The sequence below is a fragment of the Jaculus jaculus genome, chromosome 1, assembly GCF_020740685.1.
Source record: "Jaculus jaculus isolate mJacJac1 chromosome 1, mJacJac1.mat.Y.cur, whole genome shotgun sequence".
Classification (NCBI taxonomy): Eukaryota; Metazoa; Chordata; class Mammalia; order Rodentia; family Dipodidae; genus Jaculus; species Jaculus jaculus.
The window spans coordinates 227528802-227545198 of NC_059102.1; the positions used below are offsets into that span (position 1 = coordinate 227528802).

Consider the following 16397-nt stretch of genomic DNA (forward strand, 5'->3'; position numbering starts at 1 on the left):
AGATCCTCTCTCCTGCACAACAGGGCCCAAATCACTGTGCTACCAACTCTTCTACTCTAGGACCCTGACCTCTACTTGATGTCACTGTGATACACATGCACCAATGCGTTTAAAGACCAAATGCTGGCTCTGTACTCAATCAGGAGAACAAGCAGTATACACACAAACCACACACACATTTGCAGTTCTGGCTTGCTTTATTTATTTATTTTTATTGATTACTAAGGGCTTTGATGCATATGGAAACATAAAAACAGCCCATCAAATGACGAACAGGGGCTAGAGAGATGGCTTAGCAGTTAAGGCACTTGCCTGTGAAACCTAAGGACCTAGGTTTGATTCCCCAGGACCCATGAGATGCACAAGGTGCCACATGCATCTGGAGTTCATTTGCAGTGGCTGGAAGCCCTGGTGCACCCATTCTCTCTCTCTCCCTCTCTCTCTGCCTCTTCCTCACACTCTGTCTCTCCCGCTCTAAAATAAATAAATAAAAATAAGACAGAAGAATGGATAGCTCTTTTCTTGGTGTCCCATCATCACTTTTGGCAAGTTCGCCCTCATTTGGGCCCAGCTGGGCTGAAACGAGGGGAGAACCTCCAACCTCCACTTCCCACATGGCTCTTTAACCCTCCTGCCCTCCACATGGCAGGAGCTCTTTGTACTTTCTTTTCTGTCCTCACTCTGTTTTTTTCCAGACCCACCACATGGGCTCTCAGACCACATGGATATACTCATTTTCCTTCCCTTGGTTCTGTACTTCCCTCAATAAATACAATATATTTAAAAAGAGAGACGAATGGATAAATGAAGCATGGTCTGTTGGTAGTAGGATATGCATCAGCTACAAAGGAATGAAGCCACAGTGATCATAGACTAGCAGCCTGTTGGACCCTGAAAGGCCCAGGCATGTGGCCAGCTAGGACTCAGCAAGACGCCTAATGGCTTCTGGCCTGCTACTTCCATGCAGGAGTTGAAATTACATTTCAATAGTTACAGTTTACTATTGGACCTTACCTCTGGCGCCCCCCATCCTAAAATCTCCGCCTTTGTCCCCAACATGATATAGGCAACTGCTCATAGCAATAAAGAGAGTTACTGTTTCCACAAGACTCCCGACTCAGTGTGGTTTTTCTCCAGTGGCTAGGAGAGGTTTCTGAGTCGTCATATGCTCATCTTCCTCCTCAACCCCTTGGGAGGAACCAGCAGGCCTGGTCCTTCCACAGCACTGCCTGCCCGGGGAGGAGCACCACAGCAGCCCAAGTCCTCTTGCTTGCTGAAGCAGAAGGAAGGCAGCCACTCTCCCTACCCTCTCTACATCCTCCCCCCACAATCAACTCTGCAAGCAGAGCCATGGGGAGCCTGAGTCCTGCTTTCATGTCTGCCCTCCTTCAGACGCACACATGTAAGACAGGCTCACAGATTTCAAAATAAACACTGCTGGTACTCAGAGCCTGCTCTGCCACATCAGGAATCAGGACTTCTCTTTTTGCATCAAGGCAGTGTTTTAGACGCCTCTCACTCAAGACACAGGCTGAAGGAAGTTACCAGATGGCTGTTATCACTGGTGCCCCATGTAATATAAAATGTGGGATTGGGTCCAGCACATCACTGGACCTTTGTCCTTCTGATGGTAGAGATGCTGGTAGTGACGTTTCTCTACTCATAGGCAACTGCTATGTAAGTGACTGACTGTACTATACAGTGTCCACTAGCGGTCAAGCATTCCACAGAAACATGTATCAGAGCGGGAAAGTGGAGACTGGGATACCATGGTGGGCCTGTGCGGAGCCACGAAGCACTCCTAGTCTACTGGGTGGTACTAATCAGCACCAGCAAGATAGAAAGATGCTTGGTAGCTATAGCTATGCTAGGGCAGAGCAGGCACAAACCTACTGTCTGGTTCCACTGAGACAGCCTTGGCAGCACTGTCCACCATGAGACACAAAAACAAAGTACCAACGGAAGCTCCGGCTGTCGCTACCCAGGGCCCACCAGGCCAGGCAGCAGGGACATGTGTATGTAGTGCACTGGTCTACAACCACGACGGAGCACCAGAGGCAAGTCTCTCAGAACCAGTGTCTAATGAGAGTACGTGCAGCAAGAGTGCATGAGAAGACATTCCAAGCCAGGCCAAGGAGCCATAAGTACAGGGAGCAAGCACAAGGCCCAGAGCTTCAGGGGCCAGCCACACTCACCTGAACCAACACAGGAGCTGCATCACTCTGAAAAGCTTACTGAGCTACCTATGGGTGGGGATGTTTCTTCATCAAGATCCTACTTCATTAAAACTTTTTTTTTCTTTTTTGAGACAGGGTCTTACCATGTAGTCCTAGCTCTCTTGATAAGCCCTCAGTGAAGGTGTTGCTGGTGTCCCCATCACACTGGCTGACCAGGGAGCCCCACTGACTCTCCGCTCTTTACTCCTCACAAGACTGGGGTTACAAGTGTGCATGGCCTCGCCCAGCTTTCTACTTTTAAGAAAGGCACTTTGGGGTGAGCATGGTAGCGCACACCTTTAATCCCAGCACTCGGGAGCAGAAGTAGGAGGATCGCCATGAGTTCAAGGCAATCCTGGGACTACCAAGTGAATTCCAAGTCAGCCTGGGATAGTGAGACTCTACCTCGAAAAAGAAAAAATAGAAAGGCAGGCAGGCACTTTGGGACTAGAGAGGTAGCTCAGCGATTAAGTGCACTTCCTGCATAAGCATGAGGGCCTGAGAATGCCTGAGCTCACATCCCCAAAACCCATGCAAACCGCTGGGCATGCACGCTTGTAACCATATCCCACAGGGGAACGGAGACCAAGGAATTGCTGGAGCTCATGAAAAACACAAAGCTCCAGGATCAATAAAAAATTCTAGCCCCAACAAGAAAGGGCAGAAGAGTTAAACAGTGTCTGTTCTGCCACCACAGGCAGGCGTACCCTGCCACAGGCTGAGTGCACGGAGCACTGCAAGAGCACATACACATGCATGGAACACACACACACACACACACACACACACTTTTACAGACATCATAAAGCCTCTGCCTCTGGTTCCCTCCAGGCTGACTCCAGGGTGTCATACACTGATTTCTGTACTTTGTCCCTGTCATGGGGTACCTAGCTGCAGGTGAGGAAAATCCTCCAGCAGCAGTCCTCTCTCCACAGCCATCACTGCACCAGTATGAGCAGCCCAGGCCAACTCCAGGCAATGGCAGCTCTGGTCAAGTCCCACACACTGTCAGTCAGCCCACAAGATCAAAATACTGACCTTAGCAGTTGATGTCCCTACCCCCCTTCCCATGGCTGTAGGTGCTGTCAATCAGGTCTTCACACCACTCCTGAAAGCATGCCATCCAGGTGATGTCTTCATTTTGGAATTAGTATTGATTACAAATGAAATGCCCACTTCTTGCATAAGCATGAATACTTTCATTGGTAAGAACCCAAGATGCATTATACCTGAGTTTTCACACCTTTTTAAAAGAATCAACTAGGAATTTTAGCATCAGTGAAAAAGTATTCAAAGAGGCCAAAGCCGGGCATGGTGGTGCATGCCTTTAACCTCAGCACTCAGGAGGTGGAGGTAGGATTGCTGTGAGTTCAAGGCCACCTTGAAACTACACAGTGAATTCCAGGTCAGCCTGAGCTATAGTAAGAGACCAGCACCCAGGAAGCCACAGGGCCAGCAGCCTTTCTGCAGAGCCAGTGCTTCTCATCTCTGCAGCTAGATCCAGTAACAAGTCAGCCTCATGGGCGGACGTCAGTGCACAAAGCTAGAGCTCCCTGGACTGGAGACTCTTGTTGAAATAAAATCATTTGAAGCTGAGGGGGGTGGTGCACACCTTTAATCCCAGCGCTTGGGAGGCAGAGGTAAGAGAATCACCATGAGTTCACGGCCACCCTAAGACTACATAGTGAATTCCAGGTCAGCCTGGGCTAGAGCAAGAAACTACCTCGAAAAACCAAAAAACAGCAACAACAACAAAAAAAAAAATTGCCAATTAAGACGGCTTAGTAGTTAGCAGAGCTTGCTTATAAAGCCTGCCATAGAGGTTATAGGTGTGTGTGCCATGCCCTGCTCTTTATGTGGGTTTTGGAGAATCTTATTTGGTGGTCTCCATCCCAAGATGACCTCACTTCCCACAGAAATCCTTATTTTTCTGTGGGCAGAACCATCAAGCATTTTTTGGCTTCTGGTGCAGTATGTAGCTCAGGGGACCTTAGTTAAGAATGTATGCAGAAGCCAGGCATGGTGGCGCACACCTTTAATCCCAGCACTTGGGAGGCAAAGGTAGGAGGATCACTGAGAGTTCGAGGCCACACTGAGATTACAGAGTGAATTCCAGGTCAGCCTGGGCTAGAGTGAGACCTTACCTTGAAAAACAAAAAACAAAAAAAAAACAACCCAAAAACAAACAAACAAAAAAAGAATGTATGTAGAAGCCAGCTGTGAAGCACAAGACCTTTAGTCCTAGCACTCAGGAGGCAGAGGTAGGAGGATTGCCATGAGTTCAAGGCCACTCTGAGACAACATGGTGAATTCCAGGTCAGCCTGGGTTAGAGTGAGACCCTACCTCAAAAAACCAAAAAAGAAGAGAAAAGGAAAAAAAGAATGTGTGCAAAGTGATCATACCTGCTGCTCTGTGGAAATCCCTAAGCAGCATCTAGAGACTCTACTTAGCTTACTTCCCAGGTTACCACTGCTCCCGACCTTGGGCAGAAGCTTGCTGTTTGCAGTTGGCTGTGGTTAACAGAATCTCAAAATCTGTCCATGTTCTGAAAGTAAGTGGCAGCTGGGTGCTCCCCCACACCATCTATGTCACCCTCACTAAAGGCTCCAGGTGCATCACAGAAGTAGGAACAGAAGGAACCTAAGGACTGGGCTAGAGCAAAACCCTACCTCAAAAATCAAAAAGAGAGGGCTGGAGGGACGGCTTAGCAGTTAAGGCGTTTACTTGCAAAGCCAAAGGACACAGGTTTGACTCTCCAGGACCCATGTTAACCAGATGCACAAATGGGTGCATGTATCTGGAGTTCGTTTGCAGTGGCTAAAGGCCCTGGCGCGCCCATTCTCTGTCTCTGTCTCTCTCTCCTCCTCTCACCCATCCTTTTTTGTCAAAAAAAATAAATAAGAGACTCCATCTCAAAAAAGAATGGGTGGGGGCTGGAGAGATGGCTTAGCGGTTAAGCGCTCGCCTGTGAAGCCTAAGGACCCCGGTTCGAGGCTCGGTTCCCCAGGTCCCACATTAGCCAGATGCACAAGGGGGCGCACGCGTCTGGAGTTCGTTTGCAGAGGCTGGAGGCCCTGGCGCGCCCATTCTCTCTCTCTCCCTCTATCTGTCTTTCTCTCTGTGTCTGTCGCTCTCAAATAATAAATAAATTAAAAAAAAAAAAAAAGAATGGGTGGAAAACTTGTAAAAGGCTCTGCTCTGGTCACCTCAGGCAACTGCTACTGCCCACCCCCACAGGCAAGTGCATGGTGTGCGCACACAAGCAAAAGTAACAAGTAAAATAAAAAGAGTATTAGAGTTGGAGAGGTGGCTCAGCAGTTAAGGTGCTTGCTTGCCAAGCTGAAGGACTCAAGTTTGAGTCCCCAGTACCCATGTAAAGGCAGATGCACAAGGTGGCACATGCATCTGTAGTTGATTTGCAATGGCTAGGGGCCCTAGCATGCCCATTCTCCATCTGCTTCTCTCTCACTCTCTCCCACATAAGTAATTTTTTGAAGGACAGGACAACAAAGAACAAACAAAGCTACGCTTGCAGCCTGTACAGTGGCTCACGGCGGCTCTGACAGCAGAAGGAGCCGCCCAGGTGAGCGCTTGTCGCAGCCATCTTCTCGACAAGGCAGAGAAAGGGCCAGGTGACGGCCACTGCACCCGTGACTCAGGAAGACAAAAGACAAGGGAGAAGTGGATATATTTCATCAAATGGTATCTCATGCATACTCTTATATGTGCTTTGTTTGGGCATCTCCTCAGAGGCCTTAAAAACTAAGTAAGGCTCCAATAAAAATAAGGCATTGCATAACCAAATGCATTAGGCAGTAGCAACTGAATTTTGCTGAGCAGCAGAAACATGGAAGTTAGCTCATTAAAAATCTGGCAAACAGGCCGGGCATGGTAGCACATGGCTTTAATCCCAGCACTCGGGAGGCAAAGGTAGGAGGATTGCCATGAGTTCGAGGCCACCCTGAGAGTACAGAGTGGGGTTTCAGGTCAGCCTGAGCTAGAGTGAGACCCTACCTCTAAAAAGCAAGAAAAAAAAATTCTGGCAAACAAAGCCAGGCGTGGTGGGGCACGCCTTTAATGCTAGCCAACTAGGGCCCGGAGAGATGGCTCAGTATGGAAGACACTTGCCTACAAAGTCTAACAGTTTGGGTTTAATTTCCCAGTACCCATGTAAGCCAGACGGACAAAGTGGCACATGCATCTGGAGTTTGTCTGCACTGGCTAGAAGCCCTGGCAGGCAGGCATGCACACACACACACACACCCCATCTCTGTATCTCTCTGCTTGCAAATAAGTAATTTTTTAATGGGCTGTAGAAGAGCTGTAGAGATGGCTTAGTGATTAAGGCATTTGCCTGAAAAGCCAAAAGACCCAGGTTCAATTCCCCAGGCTCCAAGTAAAGCCAGATGTGCAAGATGGCACATGCATTTGGAGTTTACTTCCACCAGATAGAGGCCCTGGCATGCCCATTCTCTCTCTCTCTACTTCTTTCTCTCTTTCAAATAAAAATAAAAAATTTTTAAAAAGACATTTTTAAAACTGGGCTGAGGAGAGAGCTCAGTAGTAAATGCACTTGTCTGCAAAGCCTAAGGATCTGGGTTCAATTCCTCAGTACCTACATAACCCATATGCACAAAGTGGCACATGTATCTGGAGTTTGTTTGTAATGGCTGGAGGCCCTAGCACATCCATTCTATCTCTTCTCTCTCTCTGCTTGCAAATAAGTAAAAATATTCTTTTTTTAAAAAAAGTTAAGGGCTGGAGAGATGGCTTAGCGGTTAAGCGCTTGCCTGTGAAGCCTAAGGACCCTGGTTCGAGGCTCGGTTCCCCAGGTCCCACGTTAGCCAGATGCACAAGGGGGCGCACGCGTCTGGAGTTCGTTTGCAGAGGCTGGAAGCCCTGGCACGCCCATTCTCTCTCTCTCCCTCTATCTGACTTTCTCTCTGTGTCTGTCGCTCTCAAATAAATAAATTAATTAATTAAAAATTAAAAAAAAAAAAAGTTAATGTGCCAGGTATGGTGGCATGCTTTTAATCCCAGAAGAGGCCAGGATTAAAGAGGCAGGAGGTAGGAGGATCACTGTGAATTCGAGGCCAACCTGAGGATACATAGTGAATTCCAGATCAACCTGGGCTAGAGCAAGACCCTACCTCAAAAAACAAATAAACAAAACAGTTAACTAGGGCCAGGAAGATGGCTCAGTGACTAAAGGCACTTGCTTACAAAGCCTGCTGGCCCAGGTTCAATTCCCCAATATCCACAAAGGCTAGATTAACAAAGTGATACATGCATCTGGAGTTCATCTGTAGTGGCAAAAAGCCCTAGTGTATGTGCCCATTCTCCCTCTATCTAGCAAATAAATATTTTTTTTTTTAAAGCTGGGCATAAACTGGGTGTGGGGGCACACACCTTTAATCCCAGCACTCAGGAGGCAAAGGTAGGAGGATCACCCTAAGTTCAAGACTGCCCTAAGACTATATAGTGAACATAGTGAATTCCAGGTCAGCCTAGGCTAGAGAAAGACCCTACCTTGAAAGAAAAAAAAAAAAAAAAGCTGGGTGTGGTGATGCACACCTTTAATCCCAGCACTTGGAAGGTAGAGGTAGGAAGATCACTGTGAGTTCGAGGCAACCCTGAGACAACATAGTCAATTCCAGGTCAGCCTGGGCTAGGCAATCAAAACAAAACACAACAAAAACTACGTTGGTCCAGCCATTGTGGAAATCAGTGTGGAGGTTCCTGAGAGCTAAAAATAGATTTACCATATGACACAACTATACCACTCCTAGGCATATATCCTATACTCGTCTCACTACCTTAGAGATATTTGCTCAACCATGCTGCTCTATTCACAATAGCTAGGAAATGGAACCAACCTAGATGTTCCTCAACTGATGAGTATATAATGAAGATATGGCACATTTACACAATGGAGTTTACTCAGCAGTAAAGAAAAATGAAGTTATGAAATTTGCAGAAAAACGGATGGATCTGGAAAGGATTATACTTAGTCAGGCAACCCAGGCCCAGAAATCCAAATGTCACATGTTCTCTCTCATATGTGAATCCTAGCTACAAATGATTGGACTTCTATGTGAATAGAAATAAAACTCAGTAGTAGAGGCCAGTAAGCTAGAAAGGGGACATAAAGGGAATAAAAAGGGAAGGGGGACTTAATAATATATGTATGAAGAAGAACATATTAATGGGGATGAAAAGTCCTAAGTGAGGGGAAAGAGATTGAATAAAGGAAAGGTGGAGGGAGGACTAATCAAAATCTAAGAGGATATAAATAAGTCATATGGAAACATAATTTTTTGGACAATGGAACACACAAGAGCCATAGATTGTTACTAGAAAAATTTCAGTGCTAGGGATGGTATACCTTCCAGCGAGTTGTTGGCCAGGGAGGTCATTGATGTCCCCAAAACATTACAGGCCATTGCCGAGGCCCTTGGTATCCCACCAGGAATAGATGGTAAGACCCTACTGCTGAAGACTCCACATACTTGGGCTGCAAGGTCATTGAGAAACCCTGCTGGAACCGAGCTGATAATATCCTCCATGTAGAACAGCTGACAGAAAGCTGGAAGAAGGGCTGGAGAGATGGCTTAGCAGTTAAGTGCTTGCCTGTGAAGCCTAAGGACCCAGGTTCGAGGCTCAATTCCCCAGGACCCATGTTAGCCAGATGCATAAAGGGGCACATGTGTCTGGAGTTTGTTTGCAGTGGCTGGAGGCCCTGGCGCGCCCATTCTCCCCCTCCCTTCCCCTCCCTCTCTCCCCCCATCTGCCTCTTTCTCTCTCTGTCACTCTCAAATAAATAAATAAAAATGAACAAAAAATAAATTAAATAATTGATTTTAAAAAAAGAGGGCTGGGGAAATGGTTTAGCTGTTAAGGCATTTGCCTATGAAGCCTAAGGCCCTCAGTTCAATTCCCCAGGACCCACGTAAGCCAGCTGCACAAGGGGACACATGCATCTGGAGTTCATTTGCAGTGGCTGGAGGCCCTGGCGTGCCCTTTCTCTCTGTCTCTTCCTCTCTCTCTCAAATAAATAATAAATAAAATTAAAAAAAAAAAAAAGAAGAAAGAAAACAAGCTGGAAGAAGCCATTCTTCATGCAGTTCAATGGGAGAAAGAGAAATCAGCAGTGAAAATACTCAACAGTGGACACTGCAAGCCTTATAATGGGCCAGCCAAGCCAAATGAGCCAATGGGTGCAATAGTGGCATGTCTGTTAAGGGGGAAACCAACCGTTCTAGAATTGGATTGAAGGCCTGCTCCATGGGAAGGAATATATCCAAATGAGCTGTAGGAGTGTAACGTCTGCTGCTGTCTGGCTAAACGTAGACACTATACTCACTAAACTGCCCAGTAAGCACTTCTCTTAATGTTCATACCCGTATATTAATGCTACTGTCACTTTGGGTTAGAGAACCTTCTCTTTTCAGATGGCAGTGACCTTGGGATGACTCAGAAGGTACCATGGTGCTGAGAAGTGACAGAGGAGTGCTCAGCACTGAAATATTTCTACAACGCTTTCCAAGGCTCAGGGTCCATTGTGGAAGAGGTGACAGAAAGAATGTAAGAGCCAAAGGAAGGGTAGGGCTCCTTACAACGTGCTCCTCCAGACACAAAATGGCCTGGATATCTACAACCTCACAGTGCCTGACACTACCTACACAGGACCATCATAATAGAAAGAAAAGTTCAAGACATCAAAATAAAAGAGAGATTGAGAGGAAGAGGGGATAGATATGATGGAGAATGGAGTTTCAAAGGGGAAAGTGAGGGGAGGGAGGCAACTACCATGGGTTATTGTCTACAATTATGGAAGTTGTCAATAAAAAATAAATTAATTTAAAAAAAAGAGGGCTGGAAAGATAGCTTAGCTGTTAAGGTGTTTGCCTGCAAAGCCAAAGGATCCCAGTTGAATTTTCTAGGACCCACATAAGCCAGATGCACAAGGGGCACATATGTCTGGAATTCGTTTGCAGTGACTAGAAGCCCTGGCATGCCCATTCATATTCTTTCTCTCCCCCCACCCTGCTTCTTTCTCCCTCTCAAATAAATAATTAAGTAAATATTTTAAGAAAAAAAAAAAGAATGTAAGAGTCAAAAATAAATAAAATTATGGCAATGTTTTTTTAAAAAAACTTTGAAAACTGGGCTGGAGAGATGATTCAGCAGCTAAAGTGCCTCCATGCAAAGCCTAAGAACCCAAGTTCAATTCAGCAGTACCCACATAATGCCAGATATACAAGATGGTGTATGTGTCAGGAGTTTGTAAGTGGCTAGAGACTCTGGTACACCCATTCTCTTTCTATCTGACTCTTCCTCCCTCCCCCCTTCACACCCATGCTCTCTCTAAATAAATAACTTAAAAGAAAAAAAATATTATCAATTTGGCCATGTGTGGTGGCTATAATTCCAGCAGACAGAACCAGGAAGATCAGGAGTTCCAGGCCTAAGGCAAAAGGCCTAAGAATATTCTCCTTCTTCCTATGAGAGCCCCAGGAACAGGAGTGAACTGCACTCTTGCTGAATTCTGGTTTGCTGCTTTACTAGCACAGGCGGTATCCTGGAACTATGTTGTGCACAGCCGTGGTAGCAGAGCCCAGTAACTCTCAGGGAGAACAAAGTCACCAAGTCTGCTGTCAACTGACCATTTTGCCAGGCTCCTAGCTACAGTAATTCACATGCAAATGTATGTCTGCTCCTGAAAGACAGACAGGCCCACAGCTTCTGCTTGCTGGTACACATAAAGCGTCTGCTGGAGTCAGGCCAGAACAAGCCTAGCTTCTTTAGAAGTACAGTCTCTTCCTCTCTCCTCTGACCAGCCCTGCCATTTCCTCGGCAGTGCGGAACTAAGTGACACATCCTCATGAGGATCAGCTGTATTTTCAGCAGGCTTAACCCAGAACTGCCTCCTGAGGTCAAACAGATAGCCCCTTAGAGCAACTGCACTGAAAGGTGACCCAGGAGAGGAAGATGAAGAAGGAAAAGGAAAGTAGGCCCAGCGGGGTGCTGAGCTCAGCCAACACTGCAATGGCCTTCATCAAAGCCAGCTCTCCCACCAACACCTAGTTACCCACGGAGACAGGCCACACAGGTTTGTGACCTGGGCCCCCACCCCTGCCCCTCACTTAGAACTCAGAATACAGTACGCAACAGTATCTCACCGAATTTGCTCCCAGGTCTTGGTGGCCAAGTGCAACACCCAGAGATCCTTGTAATGGTAGAACTGCTCTCCATCGGGAGATGCAAACTCCCCTCCAAAGACCCACAGCTGCCCGCCACCTTGAGGGACCACCACAGCCTGTTAAAGAAAAGAGGACATGTTAGGTTGCCACACAGCAGCACGCATGGCTGGAGGGTGACCAGCAGCATCAGCACTATTCACCTCTAACATCCTCTTCTGCCTCTGAGGGAAGATTCTAGAACAAACCCTCCTAGACATACTACTTTCAAATACCTATCACTCTCATGCTTCCCTAACTTACAAGATAAGCATCCATTTGTATTTATAAGATACCATATCTATTAAGACACAGTTAATTTAAAACTTCACATCAGTCACATGTGAACACAAGCTAACAGCATTTTCATTTTCTTGTAACTACAATGAGATATTTCAGCTCTCTTAATCCTCTAGCAATCCTAGCAATCAAGTAATGTATACCTAAAACTGACTCCACAAATACAACATGCACGTAATATGAAGTACTTATGGGACGTAACATTGCTATGGTTTGAATGTCCTCTACCAAAAAAAAAAAAAAATCCTGTAGACATTTCTTTTCTTTTTTTATTTTTCTTTTGTTGAGGTCGGGTCTCACTCTAGCTCAGGCTGACCTGGAATTCACTATGTTGTCTCAGGGTGGCCTTGAACTCATGGCAATCCTCCTACCTCTGCCTCCCAAGTGATGGGATTAAAAGTGCACACCACCATGCCCAGCCCCATTCCCCTTAAAAAAAAAAAAAAAAAAGAAAAGAAAAGTTTATTTATTTGAGAGACAGTGAAAGAGAGAGACAGAGAAAGAAGGGGCATGCCAGAGCCTCTAGCTACTGCAACAAACTAACTCCAGAGCATGCAACACCTTGTGGATCTGGCTTTATATAGGTACTAGGGAACTGAACCAGGGTCCTTAGGCTTTGCAGGAAAGTGCCCTAACCACTGAGCCATCTCTCCAGCCCCCCCCCCCCTTTGAGGCAGGGTCTCATGTAGCCCCGGGCTGGCCTTCAACTCACTATGTAGCTGAGGATGACCTTGAACTCCTATCTCTACCTTCCAAGTGCTGAGACTGTAGGTATGCACCACCACACCAGGTTTTAAACTCGGGGCTTTGCACATGTAGACAAGCACACTCTACCACTGAAGTACACGCCCAACCCCTAAAGCAGACACCCAGTTGTCACTGTTCCAAGCAAGGGCAGTTGAAGGGCCCTCCCATCTTGAAGGGACCAAAGGGCTGACTATAGGAGGGCTTTGTGCTAAATGTCTTTCTCACCATATTAGCACTAAGGCTCTGGACAGACACGGGACTTCAAGCCTCCAGAACGTTGAAGAATAAATATCTTGATACATTTCCCACACTACATCACTGTGCTATATACACATAGCACAAGAAAAGAGACATGGTAACAGAAAGACCGATGAAATGGTGAAGGCAGGGACCTCGCTGTCCTAACCCATCTCAGATGACCCGAGAAGGGCAAAGTAAAGCTGCTCCAGGGCCAGAGCTCCCGCGGAAGGTAAGGCTTCCCTCATGAGTCATCAGACTGCCAACCACAAGAAGCACTGGTTGCAAGGGTGAGGCCACAGAATGGGATTCCTGGGGGACTCGGGAAACAAAGTCCCTGGAAGACTGGCCATATCTGCACAAAGGGTGGACTTGCTAGGTATGGCGCCACGTGCTCTTTCATCAAGTCTGATCACTGAGAAGCAAGCTGGGGCAAGGCTGGCCCATGGGACTCCTTCCAGGACTACAGCAAGACCAAGGCCCATATCCACAGCAAAGCCATTCCCATGCTAGTCCCAGGGGTCCTCTTGGCCCCAAGACCCAGATAGGACACAGGAAGAATGGCCCTAGGGGGCTCCTGGACACCTGGTGGCTGGCCTGCTGCTGATGCAGGTACTTGGCTGGTTTCATGGTCAGTGGCCGTAAGTGGTTCCTGAGGGGACTTCTCAGAAACTACACAGCTTCTCCTGCAAGTAGCCCCCACACTGCGTGGTGCAATGCTCACGTGATCTCCTCAAGTTTGACCTCCTCTGGGGAAGGGTAGCTCCTTGTGGAAAGCTCAGGAAGGTGGCTAAGGACAGAAGTGAGAGCTGCTTACACACCTAGCCAACTGGTGACCCGGCTGCTCTCAAGCACCCCCTGCTGTAGCACTCTGCCTGCACAAGCTGCAGCCTGCCTGTTCAGGGCCACATGGCACAGCCAAGCATGAACGACACACTCGACCACTATGAACGGTCCTACATGGAAGTGAAGGCCATATTCCCCACTTGTCAGTCAAGTAGCTCTTTAAGCCAGTCATTCAATTTCTCCTCACTCTAGGGCAAGACTAAGAGTGCCTCCAGGCAGGGCACAGAGAAGACTGGTCAACTCAGGCACTGCTTGCCCTCAGCAGGCTGGAACTGGAATTTGCAGGATGAAGCACTGGAAAGGAGTAGTCAAGAGAGAAAGACCCCTGGAAATCACACTGGATCTCATGTGGCCCCAATCTAGGCTGTGCCTTGGCAGGACACCACCACAGGAGATGAAGCAAAGAGCCACCAGGATGACAGAAGCTCAAAGGAACCCAAGTGCTTATAGGGCTTGTCAAGTGCCACCAGACAGAGTGAAGAGGTCACTAACCACTCAGGAGAGACCCAGAAAGGCCCTAACTCAGCTCTGAACCAGCCCTAGAACACTCCACCTGGGTCAAAATGACCCACCAAGACTTGGGCTGCCGGCCAGGACCATGCTCCAAATGCTCCTACATGCAAGCCAGGTGTGCTGGTGCATGCCCTTAAATTCAGCACTCAGAACACTGGGATAGGAGGATCACTGTGAGTTCAAGTTCAGTCCTGGCTACAGTAAAGACCCTGACTCAAAAAAAAAAAAAAAAAAAAAAAAAGGCCAGGCATAGTGGCACACGCCTTTAATCCCAGCATTCCAGAGGATCTCAGTGAGTTTGAGACCAGCCTGAGACTAGCGTCCATTTCAGATCAGCCTAGGCTAAAGAAATACCCTACCTTGAAAAAAAAAAAAAAAAAAGAGACAGAGAGAACACTATGGCATGGAAAGGTCATAGGTGCTAGAGAAAAGCAACCACTGTTGTGTTGAATGGCTATGTTGTGCCCATCAAGTTGTTCTCTAAATATTTTAATATCCATGCTCATACAGGTAGTACTGCTCTCTCTCTTTTGATCAGAGAACCTTCTTTTCATAGATGGTAGAGGAGACAACTGGGGAAATTCACACCCATCAAAGTGAAGAAAAGCACGTTAAATGCTCAGCATGAAATGAGACATCTCTACCACACTTGCCAATGCTCAGGAAACATTTCAGAAAGCTGTGGCGAAAAAAATGTAAGAGTCAGAAGATAGGAAGGAGTACGTTGGAACATTATATTCCAGACACGTTGTGGCCACTGCATTCATGACCTCACAACAACTGTCATTACCTGCACTATAATGGGCCCATCAATATGTCATCATGGTGGCTTAGCAGTCAAGCGCTTGCCTGTGAAGCCTAAAGACTCCGGTTTGAGGCTCAATTCCCCAGGATCCAAGATAGCCAGATGCACAAGGGGGCGCACACATCTGGAGTTCATTTGCACTGGCTAGAAGCCCTGGTATGCCCACTCCTCTCTCTCTCTCTCTCTCTCTCTCTGCCTCTTTCTCTCTCTGTTGCTCTCAAATAAATAAATAAAAATAAACAAAAAAAATTTTTTTTAATGTCATCATGGGTGATGAAAGAAGAGAGAAAAATAAGACATCAAAATAGTGGAGGGGTTGGGCAGAAAGGTCCCTGATGCCCCCAAAATATTACAGACCATTGCTGAGGATCTTGGTTTCCCACCAGGAATAGATGGTAAGACCCTATTGCTGAAGACTTCACATACTTGGGCAGCAAGGTCACTGAGAAATCTTGCTGGAGCTGAGCTGAAAACCTCCTCTGTGTAGATCAGCTGACAGAAAGCTGGAAAAAGCCACACTGCAGGCAGTTCAATGGGAGAGAGAGAGAAATTTCCAGTGGAGATACTCAACAGTGGACACTGTAAGCCTTAAGTTTGGCCAACCAGGCCAAATGAGCCAACGGGTACAATAGTGGCATGTCTGTTATTAGAGAAACCAACCACTCTCTAATTGGAATGGAGGCCCGGTCCATGGGAGGGAATCCATGTCTGATACTGAAACCTATGATGGAAGGAGTCATGAGTCCTAGGAGTGTAACGTCTGCTGGCATCTGGCAAAATGTAGACACTATACTCACTAAACTGCCCAGTAAGCACTTCTCTTAATGTTCATACCCATATATTAATGCTATTGTCACTTTGGGTTAGAGAACCTTCTCTTTTCAGATGGCAGTGACCTTGGGATGACTCAGAAGGTACCATGGTGCTGAGAAGTGACAGGAGTGCTCAGCCTGAAATAGCTCTATCACACCTTCCAAAACTCAAGGTCCATTGAGGAAGAGGTGGCGGAAAGAATATAAGAGCCAAAGGAAGGGTAGGACTCCTTACAAGGTGCTCCTCCAGACACAAAATGGCCTGGATATCCATGACCTCACAGTGCCTGACCCTACCTACACAGGACCATCATAAGAGGAGGAAAAGATCATGACATCAGAATAAGAGAGTGTCTGATTAAGAGGGGAAGGGGATATGATGGAGAGTGAAGTTGCAAAGGGAAAGTGTGTGGTGGTGGGGGGTTATTACCATGGTTCATTGCCTGTAATTATGGAAGCTGTCAATAAAAAACAAAATACATATAGGGGTTGGAGACATACCTTACTGATTAAGGCACCTGCCTGCAAAGCCAAAGGACTCAGGTTCAATTCCCCAATACCCATGTAAGCCATATGCACAAGGGGGTACATGTATCTAGAGTTCTTTACAGTGGCTAGAGGCCCTGCCATGCCCATTGTCTCTCTCTTAAAATAAATATTTTTAAAAATGAATATATAGTA

The 16397-nt window shown here is 46.8% G+C and overlaps 1 protein-coding gene across 2 annotated transcripts in view; it reads right to left on the reverse strand.

Moving 5' to 3' along the window:
- Klhdc4 (kelch domain containing 4) overlaps positions 1-16397 on the reverse strand; it is a 45547-nt gene that overhangs the window by 16238 nt on the left and 12912 nt on the right. For both annotated transcript variants that reach the window (XM_045159498.1, XM_045159499.1), the window contains one exon: positions 11400-11536. In XM_045159498.1, coding sequence (XP_045015433.1) covers positions 11400-11536 — 137 coding nt within the window. The remainder of the gene's footprint in view (positions 1-11399; positions 11537-16397) is intronic.